General features: G+C 31.1%; 1 protein-coding gene across 1 annotated transcript; it reads left to right on the forward strand.

Annotated features, from left to right (window-relative positions):
• The first annotated feature begins 5,864 nt into the window (after nt 1–5,864).
• On the forward strand, nt 5,865–22,444 carry LOC134686090 (uncharacterized). Its single transcript, XM_063545773.1, has 9 exons — nt 5,865–5,957; nt 7,209–7,287; nt 7,883–7,996; nt 8,861–8,965; nt 10,318–10,407; nt 11,617–11,709; nt 13,304–13,390; nt 16,207–16,229; nt 20,807–22,444. The coding sequence occupies exons 2-9, from the start codon at nt 7,227–7,229 to the stop codon at nt 21,728–21,730; spliced, it is 1,497 nt and encodes a 498-aa protein (XP_063401843.1). The 5' UTR covers nt 5,865–5,957; nt 7,209–7,226; the 3' UTR covers nt 21,731–22,444.
• The last annotated feature ends 4,098 nt before the right edge of the window (nt 22,445–26,542 follow it).

Consider the following 26,542-nt stretch of genomic DNA (forward strand, 5'->3'; position numbering starts at 1 on the left):
AATCTGCTTTCCCTTCCGAAGCACATGATTTCACCCCCAGTTTTGGTGGGGTTATTCGTGCTTAGTCTTTAGTTTTCTATGGTGTGTCGTGTGAACTATTATTTGTCTATTTGTTTTTTTCATTTTTATCCATAACTTTGTCAGTTTATTTTCGATCTATGAGTTTGAATGATCATCTGGTATCTTTCTCCCTTTTTTAAATAAGCAAAATACAGTAGCGTTAATAAATATGAGAAACACTAGCGAGTGTAAAGCATTTCTGAATGTATAAAGAGTAAGTTTATGATAACTATACACTAGACACTGTATATTAGATATGAATACGATACAGCATGCAGATTATATTTCTCAAAATAGTAAGCGCTTAGCTTGTGCAATAATACGAATGATAATTATCTAAACTTTAGAGAAAATACACTTATGTTATGAAATTGGTTATAAATATTTTTAGGAAGTCACAAAGACTCTTACCACATGTTTTTATACTAGTATTTACACACAATATTATGTGGCCATACAGTTTGGAAAATGATGCTCCTAGTATCAACGAGTTTTAACAGTTTGTCAATTTGTTACAGTTATTCGTTAACCGTTTTTCATAAACGGACTGAATAGCATCGGGACGATCTTGCATTGAAAATACGCCCAATGAAATTTTGTCCTAAAATTAAATGAGTTTACAACACATAAATCTTATCCATATCGCTAAGAACATCTTAGTTAGTCATTCAAATTTTATAAGGGCTAACAAGATATATTTGAATGCTCTTTGTTCCCAGAAGTTGATTACCTTAGCCGTATTTGGTACAACCTTTATAGAATTTTGGGTCCTCAAAGCTCTTCAACTTTTTACTTGTTTGGCTTCATAACTATTTTGATCTGAGCGTCACTGATGAGTCTTTTGTAGACAAAACGCGCATCTGGCGTATTAAATTATCATCCTGGTACCTTTGATAGCTATTTACTCCACTGGGTCGATCCCACTGCTGGAGGACGTTTCGTACCCGAGGGTATTACCAGCCCAGTAGTCAGCACGTCAATGTTGACATGAATATCAATGATTTCGTTTTTTTTTTAATAAATTTCCTGTTACAAAACTTTGAATTTTTAGAAAAACTTAGGATTTTCATATCCTCAATGCTCTACAACTTTTTTACTTATTGGCTTTATTACTATATTGATCTGTGCGTCACTTATGAGCCTTATGTTGACGAAACCCGCGTCAGGCGTATTAGATTAAAATCCTGGTACCTTTTATAACTATTAAAGGGAGAGCGTTGATCTATTGTTTATTATTTTAGGCAACATCTTTTTGGACGTCTGTTTTCGTTTTCTTTCGCCTTGTTGGATTTTAGTGCTGTATTTGTTTATTTTCGTTTTCTAGCAAATATTGGTCTGCAAGTTGATATTTAAAACTGTATATAATGTATATTTAAGAATTTATAAAATTTTGAACATTTAACTTGTTTGAAGAAACACATGACTCTACATTGGTAATGCACGAAGACATTCGTCTCATTCACTTATCCATTGAACATACTCTAAAGGTTTTATACAATTCATTTATTGCGAAATGGTTGATTAGATTTTTTAATGAATTAATTGCATAGAAGCAGACAGCCCAGGCGTCCAATATATGCAACTAATAATGCCCTTGATCAGTATACATTTGTATCTTGTTGGACTATACCATGTATTTGACGACGCTGATTCTAGTACTCAAATGGCGAATTCGATTATATGGAGCAGATCAAACCCATTTCTTTATCCGGAATAATTGTAAAATGGTCGCATTAATCAGCTTTCTAAACTAATGTGTTCGTTGATTGTATCGTTAAATATATGTTTTATTGGACAAATATAAAAACAACGTCAAAGTTGTCAAAACAAAACTGTTAACACTAATAAAGAATAACAAGACTCTGATGATTAGCGTTTATTGATACATAGGGAAACATTCTGAATATTGATGATAACTTCATAGCCAGAACAGTATCATAAATGCAAAACCTTTAAATGTGTTGGTTCACTTTATTTATGGTATGATCAATTCTCGAATACTTCCAAGAGTAGCATTGGCATATTATCGAAAATACGTTAAATTCTTTTGTTAATTTTGTTCGAAGCTAACTATGATAGCATGGACACAATTTGTTGACCTCGTGGCAAAAGTCAAACATTGGAATGGAAATAAAAATGCCTACTTCTGAGAACAATATTCCTTTTAACATCATAGACAGAAGCAATACATTTATAAAATTGAGAATGGAAATGGGGAATGTGTCAAAGCGACAGCAACCCGACCATAGAGCAGACAACAGTCGAAGGCCACCAAAGGGCGTCCTTCAGCTGGCTTCTTAACAAATATGCAAACTAGTTCAGTGACAATGGACGTCATACTAAACTCCGAATGTTAAACACTTTATTTGTTGTCGTGGCAAAACTTCAATGTTTTAATATCGATTCCTTTTTAACTGCTGGAGATGTGATGAAACAAGAAGATACATTCTTTTTTTCACCCCGATGGTAAGATCAGACCACTTGTCCGCAATACTTGTCCGTTGACACGAATTGTTATGGTCATAAATAGATTGACTGTTTAAAACAGTTTACATATACTAAGGATTCTTAACTCTACAAGAGAATACCTTAGATGTATTTTGGAACTTTTTAGATAATTTTGGGTCATCAATCCTCTTCAACTTCGTACTTTCTCTGATCTTTTTAACTATTTTGGATTCGAGTGCCCCAACTGAGTCTGTTGTATTCGAAATGCTTGTCTGGCGTACACAATTTCAATCATGATATATATGAGGGTGGTATTATCTACTGGTTTACAGGTATAAGTTTACCTGAGTTTGTCCTGTTTTTTTTCAGATAACGTTTTGGGAATAAGGGGTTCCCGTTTAACTCTGCGCAATGCTAAAATACACAGTCAAGTAAGACCGGCGGGTTACGCTTCTTGTGATGCCTCTAAAACAGAGATTGTCACGCTCGATACATACCACAGCAACTACTCACTCGGGGGTCCATAAAAGCATGTTGAATAGCTGAATATTTGTCCCTGTCATTGCCTGTGTTTTTCTCTAAATTACCTTTTCGTCTTCTCCGTTGGCTGGTTTTGTATAAACTACTCATTGTTTTCATGGTTAATCATTTCTAGTTCTGATTGTGCATGAAACTTTTTTTTTCATTTAACGTTTAGCAACCAATAATCTACAAATGCTTTAATTGCATTTGGTTAAATACTGCTAACTGCACTTATGCAGTTAGTTATACTGTGTTATCTTGTACAACACTTAACAATAGATTGCTAAAAAAAACTAAATAGTCAAAAATAAAAATAGTCCCTTATCCAAGATCAATATGAAACATTCAACAATAAAAAAGCGCGCTTTTGGGATTTCAAATGATTGCAAGGAGCGTTAAATACCAATAATCAAGCAATGTATTGCTGCTTGTCAGTCCTTAAAACCGACGCTTTATACCATAGCATTTATTAAGTTTATTACAAACAACTAGAACAAAATGCGATCTGCATTTCATTTTGTGAATTTTCCTGAAAACAAGCTGAGTTTAGACAAGTTGTTTTATTTGAAAGAAAGAAAAACAATAATCAAAAGACTACAACCAAACATCGATAACTCAGATGTATTTTTTATGCTATGTGTGCCTATCGAGTAATGCATACACAAAATAACTGTCCTTTTTTTGGATAAATTTTGCTATAGTAAACAACATGTAACAAATTGTACACTTGATTAATAACAATGGTAGGAAAACTTTTCAAAGAAGAAGTATTGTCAAACGTTCCATATGACATTTGTTTTTGTAATTATGTCACACCGTGTTTTGTTCACAAGATACGATAATATTAAGGAAGAATAGATCATTGCTGGAATCATGTCTTTCACTGGAAAAGATCGTCAATTTTGAACGCCTTTATGACTTCATTTACCAGATAGAAAGCGCGCCTGTATCCCTGCTCTGTTAAAGCTTAACAGCACTTTCATAATAGTCATTATGTAGGGTAGTATAGAAAAAAAAATGTTCCGAAAGTACATTATCGTGATTGCCGTATGTCTGAGGGAGGGTGACCATCCTTTCAGATTTTATTTTTCTTAAATATTTTATGCAGTATAAAATAAAAACCTTTTCACCGTTTGCTCACTATGTGTTGGAAATTTCTATGCATACATTTTTGTAACGTGATAATGGAAGTCACATAACAGATTCGTCTGAAAACCGTATCCCGGAAGTGGCCTGTCAAGATGCAACAGATTTGCAATGATGCAGGAATTCATCTTTAACGTTGGCAAAATTTTATGAGTAGTGCGTAAGCAGGATATTGCAACAACCTTACTTTTAAATCTGAACTATAAATAAAATATGTGCAATGTTGAATGTAAATGGGGACTATGTCAAAGAGACAACAACCCGACCAAAGAGCAGATTTGATGTCAATAGAGAAAATATGCAAAACATATAACGACCAATCGCTACAAAATCTTAGTTTTAATGGTGCTTCCTTTTTGGATCAACATTTTAGTATAAACTGGTGAAATTGAACATTTGATATCGGTAAATTCAATATGCACGTAAAAAGTAATTTTCAATAATGTGCATGTTTTTCTGAATACTATCTAGACGGTGTTTTTTAAAGCATTGGACTATGTTCTTCCTCATTGACCATATCAAACATAAATGAACAGAGACTCGTTTTCTCATGATCATGTAAAGACACGGTTTTCAATGTTTTTATTCCCTTGAACAGAATATATATCGATCAATGTTTTAAAAGTATCTTTAGTCTGCAAGCCGTTAAATATTCTTGTAAATAATTGAAAAATTACTCCATCTTATATCCTATATATAATGCTACATGTAATGTAGATTTAGAATTAAGTTATAAGAAAGGACTTTAATATTTTTTTCTGTCTTTGAAGAAATAACATAAAAAATGCGTAGCGGGTTATTTAACAGTGTGCATCACATTTTTTTAATGTTATTTCGAATAGACAGAAACAATATTACAGTCCTTTATTATAATTTAATTCTAAATCCATTTTCAACCATAGAAAACCACGAAAATGACTAAAATGACCACGGTCAAATGACTAAATTATGTCTATGGGCTGAAAACAAAATAACGTCAGCCGACCAGAAGACGCGTTACATCCAAAATTAAATTATTTTTCATCCATAAAGTTGATAAAAAATCTAGGAAGACACATATCAGTGTTTGCATAAATTATAATGATCTTGTCGCTTCATATTGGAAAAAAGAAGATGTGGTATGAAATTGTGTTGCGGCAGGGTTAAACATGTTAGTATGTGCTAAGCCTTCGCCGACCTTGGACATTGGTAAAACAGTATAACATAAGAAAAAACTATAAAAATCTTATATATATATTCCTTTCAAGGTAAATTAGTTTCTGGTTTTTTTAGTAACGCTTACCCTATTACCAATTATAACTTAAGACGTTTCATTATCATTATAAAATCTGGTCTTGAATGCATAATGTAAGATATCAAGTATTGAAGTTATTCTCTCGATGGTACACAGTTTAAAAATTTTGCACATTGCTTCCATCTTGCGGTAAAAATAACGTTGTCAAACATCACCAATTCAGGTCGTAAGTTCTTTTTAATCTCTTGTATTTTTAAATAAGTGTGAAAATACCATTCAGAAAATTCTACCTATTCAATGTAATATATATTGAAATTCATTTGGTTTTGTCTACGTAGATACTTTCATTTGCAAACTTTAAAATATCTGTGTTTCATTTTCTTGGTATAATGTATAACAATTCAATCTTTATCTAATCAATTTAATACTTCCTTCTAGTCAAGGCTCTTTCATACGGAAATAAAACTATTTATTCATCATACAAAATTCGTTGATATAGTTCTAATACGTATAACAGCTGTTTTGGAGATACAAAAGGTCTCACAATGTAAGTTTTTTTCTAGTAAAAATAAGAAAAATAATAATATGTGTAATAAAAGTGGTTTTTTTTTTTTATCAAAGTTTAAATAACAATACCATTTCAAGACATAATAAAATGTTGACATAATGAGGAAGTAAAATGTGTTCATAAAAAAACCGGATGTTTTTATCAAACTTCCTCGACAATATTTTTTTATTTGCCGTTTATTATGACACTTTTGAATGAAATTCGAGAATCCTACGAATAACATTATATTTTCCTCATTTAAACGTAATTTATAACAACATATAACGTGTATAACGCCAGCAGATTTTAAAATTCAAAAAAAAAAAAAACCTGACCTATCTGTCATCTTACAAAAGACTGTTCTATAGTTAGTATTTAAAGAATAGCTTTTAAAAATTATCTCTCAAGTGATTTGTACTTTGTAAGTTTTATATTATCAATATTTTTTATTACAAGGAACAAGACGATGAACATTCAATTAACATAAAGAGTTTTTCTAAAAGGTTTCTTTTATTTTTCATTACAGATATTATCAGTTTTACATTTAAAGTTATTTGTCTACAATAATTTGATTTGTTTACTGTATTTATACTGACAGGAGTATACTAGAAAAGCTGTTTGATTGAAATTCGTTCTATCTAAAATTTCAATTTTATCGTTGATATCATCATTAACAGATTGACATGTTTTCTGTGGGTTTTTTTTAAAGTTTTTTTTTACGTCAATAAAGAGCATATATTTACAAAGATAACATGTGTCTTTGAAATACAAACGTTGTTATATGTTAGGTAAACCATAATAATACAGGTATAATTCAGAGTGTGCATGTGTATGTGTGTGTGTGATTGTTCTGTCCCCTTTATTATAATGTAATGTTGATATTCATATAACTTATGTTGCCTGTTGTTAAAAATATAAGTACATTATTAAAAAGTTTTGTTTTATAAATCAAACAACAAGTATTTAAGACATCCTTTCTCATGTTTCTACGTGATTCAAATATAAAACAGTTTCATGTTACCTAACGTGTGTTATTCTATAGGTTCTGTGTATCAGTTAGGAATTTAATAGATTATTGGCTAATCTCTCTTTCTTTCTTACAAAAACTGATTTTTCATCTCAAAACAGATAGACATCACAAAAGGGAATGAAACAGCGTTTTAATCTACAATATTGAGTCGATTCGTTGTCGCAAAGATATAAAAAAAAATATGAAATAACTATTACAATGACTTTCAAATATATTTTCAGTAGAAATCCTCTATCAAAATGGAAAGAATATGTAGTGGAATTGATAAAGATGATCATTGTAAATATCCTGATGCTCAGCGTAAGATCGTTTGACTTTCAAACAATTAGGTCGAAGTCATTCACAATTGAGACTATTTTCTACTGCATAGAATTTTTATGTGCTTATTGTTAATCTAAATTGAATCCTATTTATTTTGTCACTTTCTATCATTTTTTAACATGTTTAAGTTAGTTTACTACAGGTCACTGCGCCTCATTACTGACAAAATGTTTCTGATTTTATTTGCTCCGACAATAGTAAAGCAAATTATTGCGATTTTTTTTATATAGGTGATAGTTATATCATGTATATACATGTGGTCTTTAAGTGGTAAATATAATTTAAAAAAAAAAAAAAAAACACCACGGTATAAATTTCATGCGTCTGAAGCGCTTTTCTCGATTTACCTTCATCAGGAACGCTAAAGCTAAATAAAAATGAATATTTTATAACTTATGATTAACAGAACCTAAAACGTGTATATAACCTAAAACGTGTACATAACTAAAAAAGACGTAAATTCATCAAAGGTCAACTTTGCCAGTTGAAATACTTATATACAACAGTTGTTTCAACTTATCCCCATTTTAAGAATTTTTAACAGAATCAAATTTAACTATATCTTCTTTTTCAGAAAAATCGTATTTTCAGAAGCTTATGGGACTTTTTACATTATCAAAGATTTATGGTCATGCAGAAGTTAAAATAACCCAAGGAGGCGAATTGTTTGATGTTTCATTCTATCAAGGTAAAATTGAGAAAACGTGTTATGCGTTAATCTTAGTTGTTCCAAATAACATGATATAGATTGATTAACATTACTTAACGCACAAATCTAGCTAATCACTTTGCTATACTATCGTGATAACTTTCGATGAGATGTAAAGAAACTACTATAAAAATGATTATTTCATATGTTTGCCAATATGACAACTTCAAAACAATTTCAATGGAATTTGCTTTAAGCAATATTAGGCAAGTGTACGGCCATCAACAATAAGAATAATCCGTACTGTATAATATAGTTTGCTATAAAAAGTTAACGGAAGCGACATAAAACATATAAAACAATTCAGGTAAAATTATTATGAAATATTTGAATATTTGTGGTCATTCATAAAAAAGGCATTTTTTAAAACGTTTAATCCCGCTGCAAATGTTTGCACCTGTCCTAAGTCAGGAATCTGATGTACAGTAGTTGTCGTTTGTTTATGTAATATATACGTGTTTCTCGTTTCTCGTTTTGTTTATATAGATTAGACCGTTGGTTTTCCCGTTTGAATGGTTTTACACTAGTAATTTTGGGGCCCTTTATAGCTTGTTGTTCGGTGTGAGCCAAGGCTCCGTGTTGAAGGCCGTACTTTAACCTATAATGGTTTAATTTTTAAATTGTTATTTGGATGGAGAGTTGTCTTATTGGCACTCACACCACATCTTCCTATATCTATTTATTCCATTCTGAATGATAAATGACTTTAATATTTAACTATTTTGAAATATTTGACAAAACAGTCAAGTAAGTATAAAACAAATTGCACAGTTGTTATTAGATTAATACTTTTACATTCATCAATAACCGTATCCAATATAGGTCGTCTATTTTATTTTACAGATAGCGAGGGACGATATCATTTGGAAATTACATATCCATTAAACTGGGTTCTAGAAAGTTTGAATACAACACCATACAGAACTAAATTAAGAATAATAAATGAGGGTACGTGTTTTAGTACTCATTTTTAAGATTGTAGTACGCATTTTGTCTTCAAATGACATATCATTGACATAGACCTTTTCTGACGATTGATGAATTGGTAATAAATTGCTGATCACTTAAAATACTATTTTTCTTCAATAGGTGAAACGTGCGTCTGGCATATATACTACATGTAAATTTAGTCCTGGTATCTATGATGACTTAATTTACAACCACTGAGTCAATGCCACTGCTGGTGGAGATTTATTTTCCCGAGGGTGTCACAAGCCTTGTATTCAGCACTTGTTGTGCTGGCATAAATTGCCATTGATATGGCTATATTTATAAATTTACTGTTTACAAATTTTTACATTTTTTGAAATACTAAGGCTTTTCTACCTCAGGCATAGATTACCTCAGCTGTATTTGGCAAAACTTTTAGGAATTTTGGTCCTCAATGCTCTTCAACTTAGTACTTTATTTGGCCTTTTAACTTTTTTGGGAATTCAGCGTCACCGATGAGTCTTTTGTAGACGAAACGCGCGTTTATTTATATTGTATTGCGTAAGCCAGATTTCATTTTGTTTTTTAAACAATGGTTTAAATGTTTTTCAAAATTAGAAGTGGCATTCCAACTGTATCCAAAAACGCATATATGTGCGCATAATAGTGTATGCATTTATATCACTAGATAAATTGACAAACATAACCTTATATCGCATGTTGATTCATTGTAATTTGCTGGGAAGGTTATACTTTCCACTGATAACTTATAATTGGTGCATGATTTTGAAATGAGAAAAAAACAAAGCATATCGTTTTTTCCCCTTTTCAAAGGAATTAAAAGGATTATACTAGTGTCTTAAATCAACAAATTCATTCATAAACAAATATTTGTGTGACAATATGTTTGTTGGTGACCGGACCCGTTCATTCACGTCTCTTAAAAGGTGTTTTATCCTTTAATATATGTATTTGAATTTAGAGATAGGGAATTTAAAAATCCAACTGTTAACCTATTGTATGCATATATTGTATATGTGTGTCTTCGAAAAGGTCTGGGGCATGAATATATTTAGGGTTTACGCAAATACAAAAGTCTTTAAGAAATTTGTTTTATGACAAAACAATAAACTGCCTAAATTTTATGAGCAAACCATTGGATTTTTTTTGGTTACTATTAAATTCAACGAGGAACACAAAGTGATAATTAAAATTGTTTTGGCATCACCGCTATCTTCTTTACCTTGAGTTACAAAAATCAGTCAACGTCGTCTTTCGAAATGTAACTAACATCAAATTAGCCACTACCAGAAGACCAACAATATAAACATAACTCCCAATATGCATATCAGAATTACTTGTTTTAACAGGTAGGACAGAACACTCAAAAATAGAGAATAGAGTTTTCAACAGCCAATCAGATATACAGCACGAACAATATTCATGTTCAACCGAAATAGGTATGAACACGGTGAAAAGCTAGAATTTTTTTTTATTACATATTTTGATATACACAATGGTACACACATCCTCTATAATCGTATGGTATCATGTAGGGATCCAAACTACAGCTGGGGCCAAATTCGAGAAATATTCCACCAACTTAAATTTCTTACCTTGACCGTTTCTTGCATAAGGTGGTTATTGATAAAGAATCATGTAGGAAAGTTATGTTTGCAAAGGGACACATATATAGTTACTGAGCTATATAAATATGTGTAATGCAAAATGTTGAAACAAGTATAAGGGAAATACTAAATTTACTCGTTGTACCGTGTGACTTGTTTAATTACTAGGTTCATAATAAAAAAAGATTGTTTGAAAATATTGCTAAAAAACTTAAGTCTATATGAAATGAAACATTAAACTCAATATCAAAATATATATACACCGAACAAAACAAATAATATAATTGTTGCTATCCTGAAAAGGCTGGTACCAAGCGAAACATTTTATTTTATAAATGAAAAATAAAAATCCAGTTGCTTCAACTCATATATGAGTCATTTTGTGGAGTTAATTGAAAAACATATAGACAAGAAATGCATGATAGTCAATTAAAAAAACAATAACTGTTGACACCTTTGTATAAATGTAATGCTTTAACGAAGAGTTACCGTTATTGTGGTATATATACATTGTCCGAGTATTATCCTATTTGCTTACGCATTAAGTAAACCAGACGAACTAAATAACCAATAGGACAATTTTCATCCACATTCAAACAATTTATTATTTGAATTGATTTACTTATATCATGCACAACACCAGTCTAGGATGTCATTATTTTGATTTATAGACAAAGGTTAGAAAATTGATATTCTGAATTTTTCCATGCATGCCACATATTTTAGCAAATAGACGGGTAGGCTCAGGTTAGGAGTAATGTGTCACCTACTCGGCTACCGTAATAATAAACAAATCAGAGCAAAATTGACATACATAAAAGTGACAGTAGTATACCGCCTCGAACCTCATTAATCCATTGGGAAAAAAACAAATCCAGTTCACAAACTCAAACTGAGAGAAACGAAAATATAAGAGAATAACGACACAACAGAAATACAACATAATTATTACCTATTTTAATACATCATGATACGATTTCAATAGCGCGTGTCTTAATTTTCGAATTCACTTAATTGGATTTTTCTCTTTTTTAATTTCAGATAGAACAAAAAGACACAATTCCATAAAGAATAAAATTTGCACGATGAAGTCACATCTAAAGCCTGCAAATGAGTTTTGTTCACCAAAAAGAGGTTGGAATACATGGAAAAATAATCATGGCTTAAACACTTATTTTCTGTATCTTAAGATCTATTCAAAATCAGAGAAAAGTCGATTTGCATAGCATCCTATGTTTTCATTATAACAAACATTGTAGTCTCTCACCTAATTATTTTACTAAAACAATGTATGAGAACAGTTAGTAATAGCCTCTCTCAACATGCGCAATACCATAACTTATATATACTCTCTTTCATCTTGTAACAGTATTAAAACATTTGACTAATCTACTCTTTACACAAGTATTCCACATCCCAAACTAAAAGACAAATTGAAAGAGTTGGTATTGCTTTGCTTAAAAAAAAAAGACTGGCCGACGTAGATTCAAGTATCTTGTCTTAGGGAGGGATAAATTCTACTTTGTAAAGGATCACTCTGATTCAAACAAAAAATCTCTGAAACAGATATTATCAAGACGATTGATTTCTTGATTGACAACATATTTGATACGTTTGGAGGAAGTGTTTTTCAACAGACGATATTCCCGTGCTTGCATTTCCTATCAAGATTTTCTTGATATCGGATATGTTCCTTGCGTCGTAACTACAATCCCCTCCCCTTTCATGAATGTGACCTACCGAATTAGACTTTTTACCGGTTTATTTATCACATAAGCAACACGACGGGTGCCACGTGTGGAGCAGGATCTGCTTACCCTTCCGGAGCACCTGCTGTCACCCCTAGTTTTTTTGTGAGGTTCGTGTTGTTTATGATCAAGTTTTCTATAAATTGTCATGTGTACTATTGTTTGTCTGTTTTTGTCTTTTTCGTTTTTAGCCATGGCGTTGTCAGTTTGTTTTAGATTAATGAGTTTGACTGTCCCTTTGATATCTTTCGTCCCTCTTTTATAGATGTTTTGTCTTATTCAAATCATGATTCTAATTCTAAGCAGGATGTATTACTAATATTCATTTTTTTCTATGATAGATGATTCAAAATTACAAACTTTGAAGACACCTCTGTAGTTTGTCAATACTATTCAAAAAATAGCAACTCGAATTGAGGTCACGGGAATTATATAAAATGTAATGCTACAAAGAAAAACTCGTAACGGCGATGGCACGCCTAAACATACTGAAGTGCAATGGTTGCATTGTGACACTATATTGTTGATAGCTGCGCCAAAGTGCGATGGTTCCAGGTTGTAACGCCGAAGTGCGATGAAGAAGTCAATGAGTATATCAAAGCAGTTTATAATTATCATAAAAACGCGAGGTTTGGCCAGCAAAAAAACCAGGTTCAAATCACCATGTTTTACTTTAAATGTCCAGTACCAAGCCAGGAAGATTGCGGTTGTTATCTTACAGTTCGTTTCTGTGTGTGTGTGTTGCATTTGTTTTTGTTTTTTGTTATATTTTAGTGTTTCTTTTGTTTCACTGTTTTCCTCTTATTGTTGATGTGTTTCCCTTGGGTTTAAGTTTGTAACCCACTGTTCCCTCAATCAATTTATTACTTTCGAACAGATTTTTGACACTGTCGCCTTTATTTACGTAGATTATGTATATTTTATTGGTAAGTAATTGATAAGTTTGAGACGAACTACTTATATTTTGGTTTTTCCTTCAGATGATCCTGATCTTACAACTTTCGATAATCAACTAATGTACAAATATAATGTGATCAGTGAAGAGGATGAATGCTCTCTATCTGAAGGTAAATAGCATAACAATGACTTTGGTTAAGATAACTCCATTTTGATAGACTTTTCATTCATAACATTTATTTGTCGAAATAATTTAAAACTTGGGAACAACTTAAGGTTACCTTACCAGATTGAACACAGAGCAAATACTATGATGTCTTTTTTATAAAACAATATTTTTCTCATAAAAGGCATCAAAATGAAAACTTCAGTTAACAACTGTTACTTTGGTAATTCAGACAGTATTGTTACAGCCTTTTGCTTATAAACATCTTAACTTAGAATTTTAGTCACTGATATCGTTTCCGCAATAGTCATTACACGAGGACACGGTGTGCAAGTGTAGATGTGTTATTCATGAGTCTTTTTATTAAAAGTTCGAATCACATTATAATCACTGGATTGTTCCTACATAAGTTTTGGTAGTTTGTCTTTTCCGTACTAAGTTTCTTCAAAAGTGATTCCACAAAGAAGCAGTGTAAGATCACCCCAATGACCGGTGGGAATTTTTTTTTTTTACATCTCAACTGTTTAGATTAAATATAATAAAATTGAGAATGGAAATGGGGAATGTGCCAAAGAGACAACAAACCCGACCATAGAAAAAACAACAACACAAGGTCACCAACAGGTCTTCAATGTAGCGAGAAATTCCCGCACCCGGAGGCGTTCTTCAGCTGCCCCCCTAAACAAAAATATACTAATTCAGTGATAATGAACGCCATACTAATTTCCTATTTGTACACAAGAAACAAAAATTAAAATAATAGAAAACTAACAACGGCCAGAGGCTCCCGACTTGGTACAGGCGCAAAAATGCAGCGGGGTTAAATATGTTTATGAGATCTCAGCCCTCCCCTATACCTCTAGCCAATGTAGGAAAGTAAACGCATGACAATACGCACATTTAAAATTCAGTTCAAGAGATGTCCGAGTCTGATGTTAAAAGATGTAAACAAAGAAAATAAACAAAACGACAATAATACATAAATAACAACAGACTACTAGCAGTTAACTGAGATGCCAGCTCCAGACTTCAATTGTCTGATTGTAAGATTATGATTTCATCATATGAATATTAGACACAATCCTTCCCGTTAGGGGTTAAGTATCATATCATCATAACATATATGGGAAGAACATATCCAATGTCATGCCAATAACTGGTTTTTGAATAAATGTGTTTAGTTCCGATGCAAAGACCCTATTATTGAGTCAATATTAACGCCAAAACATGCAATCTTTAATGACCTCACAACAGTATCATAACTATATCCCTTCTTTATAAGTCTATTTAAAGGTTTTGTTAGTTTCTGAGGAGAATACTGACATTGTTGTGCTTCATAAAATAATATTTCCATAAAAAATTGGATGTTAAATACCCAAACGTTTAAGAAGTCTGCATGTTGAGCTATATTTTCGAATATGTAAAATTTTCCGATGGTAAAGTTTAGTAAATGTTTTGACTAGTTTGTGATATCGAAAACCCTGGTGTAATAATTATTCAGTAATACATACATTTCTCTCGTTAAAATCTAAAACATTGTTACATACACGAGCGAATCGTACAAGTTGAGATATATAAACACCGTAATATGGTGACAAGGGAACGTCATCATCTAAAAATGGATAATTTAAAATGCCACACATTCATTTTAATATACTGTATTTATTAATATATAGTAAATACCTTTTATGAGCCCATAACACAATGTTTAAATATGTCATATTAACACAGTATCCAGTCGTCTTGGTGTAGAATTATGGTTCGTTTGGATATGTAATTAAGGTCTTGAGTTCGAATCGTTTCTACATAAATTTTGGTAGTATGACTTTTCTGTATGAGTTATTTTAATTCTAAATTTAATTATGGCATTGTCATTTCCGCTAAAATGTAACAGAACAAAGGAAAGTATGCAGAAACAAAGACACACAAGCTCGGGTGATCTGGTAGGGATGATCCGGCTCAGACCATCCCTGGTATAGCAAAAGAGCTGGGATGGGAAAAACATTTACAATGTATATTGAAAGAGCTTGTGGTTGCGTGATATTACTTTAAGTTGTACATGATTGATTTATCCATAAGCTTGACCAAATCAAAAACATAAAACTATTAGTGGCGTCATGTCTTAGAGAAAAGGACAAAAGAAAAGACAGAATTATTCGGTTTAAAAATAACACAATATTTATAGATGATTTGTATTGAACCGTATCTGAAAAGTAAAGTTGTGGTATATTAACTATTTGTAGAGGTATTTTATCCTTCATTTTCTTGTATTGTCATAAATAATCTTATCTTACATCTATTGCTCATCTTGGGCCTCCGCTAGTATAAATACATCCTCGTTTATCTGAAGTTCATTTTTGATAATTCTAAAAAAACAACATTATTGATATTCTACTTAACATTCTTTTTGTTTCCAAAAAAGCTAGATAATACATATTTATAAATAAGAATTTCATATATACTTATTTATTTTCGATTGAAAATGAAATATTTATAATATAGTTTAGATGAATTGTATAACCTTATTGTTAAACAAAGAAAACCTCTGGATTTCTTGTAAAAATAAAAATACCCTTTACTAGAATGCTGGACAAGTCTAGTAAATTGATAACAGCAAACAATATATTGTTAAATAAAGAAAAAAATCAATTTTATTAACCTTCATTTGATTTTGGTACATACAAGATTTTAGTTACAGCAATTAAAAACCCGAAATATAATCATGGTAGTCTTCAAGAAAAACAGTACATTTAGAAAACAAATGTTAAATGTTTTTATAATGATCAGTCTTTTCAGTTATTTTGTTTCTTTTCTTTCTAGAACAGTCTGATGTTGAATATGAGGTAATGTACTTTTATATGGTTATGTTAAAATTTCAGTTCTCCTCATTAAAAATCCGGCAGTGGTGGAAACGTTCCAAACAAAAACCCACTGTATGCAGGTGAATACAATTCGTTCCTTTTCCTATTCTGGTATTTAAAGATATAATTTGATTGAAATGCACTAGAAATGAACAATTAAGTAGGACGGGTTACTCCTAACATTGCAATCATTATAATGCTTGAAACTTTTTCTAATTTGGGATTACAATCGGTCGATTGGTGGGGTTCGTGTAACTCAGTAGGCTTCTATGATTAAGTTTAAAACAGATGTTTGCCTTTTTGTCTTTTTTGCCATGCCGTTCGCCAGTTTTATTCTATCCCCAAGTTTGAATGCTCTTTGGATATCTTTGATATCTTTTTTTTTGGTAAAATACATTTTGTATCAAATTATGGATTCGGCTTGAATCTTGTCTCATATTGTTGTGTTTGTTATGTATGGTTCCTCTAATTTTGCATAGCATCTGAGGAGCATAAATACCTAAAGAAAATATTCTTAAATAAAACATGATAACTCTTTTTAGGAAAGTTTGATGAGTGTTGCCGCACCAATTTCCAACAGTAAAACTACCGATAGTCGTCATAAAAGCTTCAAATACAACAGAGTGGTTTCTTAAATATTCCCATACACAACATGTCAAGTTTTCAATTTCCAACAGTAAAAACACCGATAGTCGTCCTAAAAGCTTCAAAAACAACACAGTGGTTTCTTAAATATTCCCATACACAACATGTCAAGTTTAAGTTTAAACATGGAAGTATTGAGCAACAAATCTATGAAATATGATGAATACAATTTTGAAAGAACAAAAAGGTTTAGCAATGTTAAGTTAATAAGAATCGTTTATTAATACACGAGATTAACAGGTGAAAATCTAAAGTTTAATCACTCGTCCTTCTTAACACTCCCCTCGTTGGTTATTTTTATAAAAATGTGTGAAGAAAATAATTCAAAACAATGTTTTTTGGGATAGATGTTTCTTTTGGGATATTACATGAATTGTCTCATATCTAGGAAGTCCAGACAGGTTATATCTTAACGATGTCAAAAAACAATATTGACTTCCTGGTAATTGCTTTTTGCTTAAGACAGCTCAGGGGTATAGAAAATAAATGACAGAATTTTTCCATACCGTGCCAAAAAGAAGATTTTACTATTTTTGTTTCAAAAAAATAATAAAAAGTATGGGTCATTGGCTATTTTTTTATAATACGAGTCGTTCAAAATTGCAAAATTTGCTTAGATTGTTCATGAAACAACACATTTTTGTGCAAGAAAAAAATCTATGAGACATAATTTTGAAATAAAATATGCAGCTTTATATTTTATAATATATTTTTAGAAAAAAGAACAAATGGTGTCACCGAACATGTTTCTTGCTACAAGTAAACAAATGAAGAGTGTCCGTATACAACTTGTACTATCTCCCTTTAAATTGTTTATTTGAAGAAAAAAAAATCTGAAAGGTTTTGTATTTATTTGATATTTGTTAAAACATTTTTCTTTTGATAAATAAACAGTGTAATCAATAAATTGCAAATATGTCTCCATATTTGCCGACTTGGGCAAAACACTAGACATATTACTTACTGTGATTGTACATTTCAAGATAGCAGTATACCCCTGACCTGATCACACCAGATAAGATATAATTCAAAAACAATATGTTTAGATGCATAAGTTTAAATACTAGTATTTCATTTTAGAATTTGATAGAAAGTTTTTCGACAAAGGGAACACTTCAAACATATTGTAAAATAATTTGGTTGTGTAGTTTACTTTGAATTTTAACATCTTATATCGTAGTCAAACTGATATCAGAATAATTTATCACTTTATAATTACATTAGATGTAAGTTTCATTATGATACGTTATTCTGATTGGCTAACATGTTATTCCGTTAACAATTGCATCAGACAATAACATTTATCATGCATGATAAAACGAGGTCCCACAAAAAAGTGCACAGGTGAATTAAATAAAACTGGATAAAAACCGTGTTTTCATGATTTTAGCTAAAAAAATGTAATTATAAGTATTGAATGCTTCTTTTTGAAATTTTATAGGGTTGTAAAAGCGTTGACCGTGCGTACATTTTTAGAATGAAGCGCTTCCGCGCTTCAAACAAAATGTACTTCGGTCAACGCTTTTACCACCCAATAAATTTACAAAAAGAAGCATTCAATTCTTAAATAGTAAAAGCATGAAACGGCGTATACTGAAAGTTAAAGGGGTATAGAATAAATTCAGATATGGAGCCATGAAAACAAATCCAATATGGCCCACAAATATAAGATAGCCGACATAAGTATAACATCTTTCACTTGAGTCCAGAAGATGTCACAAACTTAAGGAAATACAATTAGGATATGTGAAGTTTTATTTTTAAACCTTATAATACATAAATCATCAAAAATGGCGTCCAAATTCAAAATGACGCGTCAAAATGTTTTGATTTTTGGCGGCAAAATTGAATTTGTCGGTCATTATTAAAATAAGTTTTTATAGTTCCATATTGAGAAAAGATAACTTAGCATCATAACTAGCAATGTGTTAAGTTTTGTGCCTTTATATCCAAATGATCAATTATACATTAATTTTTAATCTGCCTCATGACTGTTGGCGGCCATTGTTGATTTTTTATGATGCCATATCCTTAAATATTTATAAGCATCATAACTAACACTGTGCAAAGTTTCATGCTTATACCATAAAGTGATCAATTGTCCCAAACTATTAAACCTATAATGGTTTAATTTTTAAATTGTTATTTGGATGGAGAGTTGTCTCATTGGCACTCACACCACATCTTCCTATATCTATTAGACTTAGCTGCTGGACTATGAAACAAATAATTGGTTACTTCATTCGTATTATGGAAAATCTCTCTCCATCATCTTCCTTTTTTTTGGAGAGATGAATTATTGAAATTCAAATACATATTACGCTTAATTTAAACCTAGTACGATTCAAAACTATGAATTTCTATATCACTGTAAAAAAACGTAATGTTATTTACTCAGATGATTTCATGCAATGACTTAATATATATCGAATGGTGTTAAGATAAGGGTTACGATTTAAGTTTTCTAAGTTGAGTACGCCTTTCATGCATATGACTTAAGCAGCTCACCTGACTATTAGTAAAACCGGAGTTTGATAAACAGTTAAGTTAAGATGTTTGATGCATTACCAACAATATCATTTCTTTCGATAATCATAAAAAAAAATTGGTATGATTGCAACTGATACAGCTCTTTACAGGAGACCAAATGACAAAACAATAACAGCTATAGGTCACCGTACCGCCTTCTAAAATAAGCAAAGTCCATACCGCATAGTCAGCTTAAAAGGCCCATAATCACAAATGCAAAACAATTAAAACAAGAAATCTTGAGGCTTATTAATGTAAAAAAAATAAAAAAATAGACCTTTTGGCGTTTTGTTTTTGTATGTTAATCGAACAGACACCGGAGAGTATTGTTTCTGCCTTTAACCTTTCAAGACTATTGAAAACGGACAATGTCATTTATAGTAAACCATAAAATTGGAAACAACATACAAAAAACATAACATACTAGTAAATAAAATGTTAGTTTGATAGAGTGATTGCTTGTTAGTGTTTTACCGCCACTCTTAAGAACCACTTCTGAGCTATTAGGTGGATGAATCATGAGAGCCTGGAGAAAACAACCAACTTTTGAAAGGAAAACTGGCAATCTTAGTCAATTAAGATTGGAGTCGATTGAACACGCACGAGCAATGTTAGAACTCAAAATCGAAGTGATAACTGGAAAGTGATTTCAATAGTAGAACAACTTAGACAATTTGTCCACCGAGGCCCCATAAAATTCTGGAACAAACTGATTGCACAATGATCATTTTTAAATAACCTTCACATTTCAAAAATAAATGCCTTGAAGCACATTTCATTTAAACTTGCCACTGGACGTTTAGCAACCAACCATGAATCGATCAATCGATGGAAAAACCTTTTATTCTGGGAGCTTAATGAAATAATTTCATTGATGTATATTATTGTATGAATTTTCATTTATATTATATACTTTTTCAATGTTTTGCAAATAAATAAAAGATATTTTTTCTTAATGATTAAGCAATTATGCATTTTTATCTAATGTTGCCTCGATCGTGATTTTTTTCTCAACATTTTCACCATGCACAGTAGATTTTCAAAACACAAAGTAACGCTATCAAATACAATCCTCCGGAATTCAATAAAAAGTAAAATCACAAAAATGGCAAAAGGCGAAGGATAAAACACACTAAACGAATGGACAACAACTGTAATATCCCTGACTTAGTAAAGGCATTTTCAAATGTAGAAGATGGTGGATTGAATATGGTTTTCTAGCGCTAATCCTCTCAACTTTATGACAGCCTAAAAATTCTGTTTTTTTTACAACGATGCGTGAACAAAATAGACATAATCGGTAAAATAGTCAAAATATTTATTCAACTTCAGTTCTCACTATATCATGTATATATTTAATACAAATTCTTATTTTCCTATTTCAGAATCCACGTTTTCGAGGATCTTCAGTTATATTAAAATCGCACAGCATTAAGAAATTCGATATTAACGACCACTCGGGTTTAGTAGAATCTGTTATGTTCACCAAGGAAAATAGTTTCGGCCAAACAGATCCGTTTCTAATGTTTTCCTTAGGGTGTGGGTTTTATACCCCACATGCTCTGATAAACTCCAACATGGTGGATAGTGAAATTGGAAACTCTTTCAAAATATTTTATATTTCTGCAACCAAAACTGAGCTCCTAATACTATTGTTCACACCTATTAGGAAATTTACAGCCTTCCAGATTGCAAATACAATCCTAAATCGTATCGACTGTCGAGACGTTAGAAGTACTACAGCTTTCCTTGAATTAATAAGCCAAACTGACAAGGAAAACGATTGTGAAAGTGTACGGTCAGAGAAAGAAGAAGAAGTAAATTACGCTTGCGACAGTTTAGATCCAAATGACATTATAGAAAAGACAAAAACACAGTTCGATCAATCTGAAAGCCATAAGAACATTCGACAAACCAATTACAAAAAACTTGGAAAGATAGATATAAACAGCAAACAAATACATTATAAAAGTATAGATAATTGTAAGAGTAATTATGTTGGAAAAAATAGTCATACTAAAGATTTTACTCACAGCATAGGAGTTCATCGAACGAAAACTGGAAATCACAAATTAAAAACTCAAGGCCAAACACATGCGACATGGAAAATAACAATCATACGTGGGGAAGAACAAATAGTTGATAGTTATTTAGGGGACAGTATGGTACGTCAAGCGATGTATGAATTCTTTGGAGAAAATGACTACATAAGATACAAAGCTTCATTTGAACGACCGAACGTTCCCTGGCCAAGTATGCATCCTCTGTTACCATACAAATACCGTTTCTTAGACAACTGCGGATCATAATAACAAAAAGTTTATAATTGCAGTTATATATAAAATTATTATATTCCTATTTGCTGTTACATTTATGTATATATGTTTTGGTCTTTAGTGTGACATCTATGTTCACTGAACTATTACACAATTTTATTGAGGGGCAAGCTGAGGACCACACATGGGTGGGGGATTTTGTCGCTACGTCGAAGACCCATTGGTGGCCGTTGGCTTTTTCCTGCTCTTTTGTCGGGTTGTTGTCTCTTTTAGACATTCCCAATTTCCATCCTCAATATCATTACATTTCTTTTGAATCACTTAAGTAGCAAGTCATTTCCTTACAGCGTATAAGATTATTAACCGATATACAATTGTAAATTGTGAAGAAATCCAGTTTAGAAACACTTTATATGAAAACTTGATTGTTATCAATGATGAAACCGAATAAGTACTCAACATTCTAAATAGAAAATGTACAAAGGCTAAGGGTAACTCAAAATTATCAGTGTAGGATAAAAAGGTCAACAAAATGGCCGAAAAAGCAAACAGAGACGAAATGATATTAAGCGACACGATTTGCATCATAAAAGAGAGAGTGGGTGTATATTGTGCTCCAACAACATCGCAGTTCGTTAAAATTAACAACAAGATTAATATATAACTTAGTTAACTTAGTTAGGTCTTTCCACTTTTCTGTGGAAAGACCTATTGTATTTCTTCTGATTATTATTTTTTTTCCGCCAAGTTTTGAAATTTTTGTTTCGCAATATGTCGCTAAGATATTTCTTACATGGTATCGTACAGTTTATGCCCTTTTAAATTTCACCCTGCTAAAAAGAACAATTTTCTTTGTAAGAGTTTTCTCCCTATTTACTGTTTATCAAATATGTGCATCTTCTTTGTAACAAAATAAATATCGTCAAAATTCTTTTTCTTACTTGTCCGTTACATCCTCGGGAATTTTTGGCTAATTGGGAACGAAACGATTCGATAAAATTTTATAGAAGTTATCTGACTTAACAAAATTAATTTGTCGGTATGTTTTTTAAACTCACTAACCTTTAACCGTATAACCCTAGAACCTTTTATTTGAGGTCCATGGGTCCTAACTAAGAAAATAAGGTCAAGGTCAAAGGTCAAAGGTCAATGTCAAATACTAATCGTGGACTTTTGCTTATTTTTGAATTTTCTCAAACACTTTTAAAGATGTATATAACAGAACGAATGCAAAATGTTTGCTTTATTGTAATGAAGATACGTTACACTTGGTCTGAAACAGTCCCATGATATCTGATAGGAGTAAGTGCCCCTAAAATGTCTAATTATAAGGTTAATTGGTTATTTCGTCAACTAGGTTCATAATGAAGCCATATGATCTTTTCAAAAGGTTTTGTGACATATGACCTTAAAAAATGACAACAGGAAGTGACCTTGAGAGAACCCAGAATTAGCCATGTTTGCACATTTTTCATGAAAAAAGTACTCGGAATCCTTGTATTTTGTAACATGTGTAATTCAAATACTTGCAAGTATCACTTAAAACTAGAAATGACTCTTGTTCAACCGGAAGTGGCCAATTATCTCCTGATTTATAGGCAAAAGTATATAGAAGCTATATATATATATTTAAAATCAGTGTGAAAGAATCTATCATATCAGACATTCACTTCACCGGAAGTAGCTAATTATCTTTTTCATTTCACTCAAAAAAAAATATGAACCATTGATTCATTCCCATCAGTATAATGAAACTATCTTCTTTTCTAAATTTCTTTGATGTATAAAGACGTTCAATTGTTCTCTGATCAATTTGTTTTTAATTTTAATTTAATTTTAAGTGTTTTTGTTTAAAAAAAAAAACCCGCTGAAAATGGAAAATCCAGTGAAATGTGCTTCTTTTATATTATATTGAAATCAATTATCATTTTAAAAACCTGTCGTATTTACATAACTGTTTATTCGGGGGTTTATTCCCTAATAGATTAACTTGCATATTCATTCGATACTAATGTTTTCATTGCTTTAAGTAAAAACAAACATTACTAAAACTAGACACTTTCACTATGTGTAAAATTACAAAGTTTAAGAAAGAGTAAAAAAATAAAATAACAGGTATTTTTTTCTTTATTGAAAGGTTAAATGTTAAATTATCAGTTGATTGGCTATACAAATATTTTGATCTGAGCGTCACTGATAACTCTTATGTGGACCAAACGCGCGTCTGGCGTATTAAATTATAATCCTGGTAACTTTAACAACTATTAGAGGATCAACGTCTGACGTTTTTGGTTCAATTTTTTATTGTGTTGAATTGAACCAATTATTTATTGACTTGAATTAGTTTTTGGTCAATAGACTAGCACAGGACATACAATGTTCCTATCAAATTTATTGATTGTGTTCTCTTCTTCATGGGATGTTGGACACTGGACATAAAGCAAACCACAACAAATCGATTAATGTTTTTTACAAAATAATAACCCCAACCCCACTCCCAACGATGTTGAATATTTTCATTTGTGATAAGTATTTATGTATATGCCTAACACAAACAATTTAAAGCTTGGCTTTTCTTGAACTTTCAATTGTGTCTTCTTAAAAGTATTATAAATAGGTAGGTGCTAGTAGCTTTAATTCCAAACTGTCAACACCAATTGGCACTTTGATCTATAATCTTCACTACAGCAGTTGAATAATAGTTGATGGAATGACTTGCAAGACTCATTATTCTTTGACATTGCATTTAATTGAAAACATACAGAAGAAAGTAATTGCATGCGAGATTTAGTCTGTTTTAAAGCGTTTTCAAAGTTAATGCATATAATATGTTGCTTCTATAGTACACGTAACACTATCAATAATAAAACCTGGCATATTATTAATATTTCCTAAAAACAAGAAAACCTGCATAATGTAAGCAAAATTGTATACATTCATACAATGTATATGTGTGTACAATTAAACATAATAAGTGTTAACTCTTTCTTACTTCTGTGCACATTTAAGAAACTAACTGAAACTTTATCAAAACTGTTTTAAACTTGCATATCATCATGAAATTGTTTCCACAGCAACACAGTTAAGACTATTATACCGTTATGTATGAATATATTTAAATTTTGAAAATTACAATCTATTTGTATATTTATTTTTTTTTTCATTCTACATACAGAATAAGGTTTTAAAATATTTTTTTCAAAAACTTTTGCAATATGTTTTTCCGAATGTTTTTTAAAAATAAGCATTTTGTATCCATGGTAACAAAAAATGAGACATACTTTACCCATTACCTTTTTCGTTATTGATAAGATAAACCTTAGACATCTATGAATTCATAGTTAACTTTTACTCAGGTATCCGTTAAAAAGTATGGTGAAAAATGACCTCAAAAGTTTTTTGTTTACCTAATGCAAGTCACTTAAAAAAAGGGGGGGCTAGAATATGTGATTATGATTGAAAATGAACATGAAAATATTGTTTATTAACATCTATTCTCTGTAAAATTATACCAAATATGAAAAATTTTGGCCAGATTATTTTTTTTCAATTACTTTTTTTCAAGTTTAAATGGTCCAAATAAACAATCAAATTAAAAAGAAAACCAGTACATAAAATCTGTATAGTCTGATTGCCAAGGAAACAACGTGACAACATATCTTTATTTTGGTATATCAAGGTGAAATGGCTAACTTTGTATTTTATGGTAAAATTGAAATAAAACATAACATTTTTTGTTATTTTCAATGGTATTCATGGTATAAGAGAAGATTTCAATCATTTTAACTGCTAATATAACTGATAATTTTTTCAAATGTAAATTGTCAATTTTTACATCTGTTTTTTTACCAAAAACGCAGAAATCCTCACATATAAGACTATGAAATATAAAATCAAGGATGTTTAGTCAACAAATTGCTGCAAATTATTTTGGGGTAAATGATGCAGAAAGTTGCAGATAGAGGAATACTAGTCATTGTAATTTACCCTGAAATTCCCTTTTATTTAGGATCTATTTGTAAATAAATATCGTATATGAATATTTTAATGATAAAATAGCTATTTCTTATGAAAACAGTCTTTTAGATGTTTAAGGGTAATTATATCATATTGCATATTCCAGAAATTGAAAATGTTATGTTCAAACTAATCTGAATGAAATTTTGAAAAGCGAGTTATTTCCCCTTTTTGAAAATCTGCGTTCAGGAGATAGAAAAAACAGTATCAGCAATAACATTCCAGCAGACAACTTGATTATACTATTTCTTGATCACTATTCCTTGTTAGACAGCTTTACAATAGTTATCAATGAAATATTTCACAGAATGTGACACACTGAATTGTGAATGTTGCCTGTCCATTTTTTAAACAACTCCCGGACATAATTTTTGACATTTATTACAATGAAATATCATAATGAAACCTGAGAATAGTATATCTAATACATATGTTCCTGTTGATGACTTTCAACTATGAAACACAAGGTACACGATTGACAGAAATTGATTTAATAAATTGTGCAACTATTATCTGATACATATTGAAAGCCTGATAGAGTTCAGAAAAAGAAAAACCACTTGTGAAATTCCAGATGTGATCAATTACATTACTTTTGAGAAACTGCCAAAGAGCGAGAGAACAGCCATAAACCATAACAGCTGACCAGAAACTTAATATCGACCAGGTTCTTCTTGTCTACAAACATGCTGGATATGTTTTGTCAGTTAGAACACGTAAGCATTATTTGTTTATAATATATATATATATATATCATATGTTTATCTTCCCCAAATGAAGTATTCTGTAATTGCCCTATAGAAGTTTATAGGAGTTTCCACATCCTGT

This window comes from Mytilus trossulus, chromosome 10 (genome assembly GCF_036588685.1).
Source record: "Mytilus trossulus isolate FHL-02 chromosome 10, PNRI_Mtr1.1.1.hap1, whole genome shotgun sequence".
Taxonomy (NCBI): domain Eukaryota; kingdom Metazoa; phylum Mollusca; class Bivalvia; order Mytilida; family Mytilidae; genus Mytilus; species Mytilus trossulus.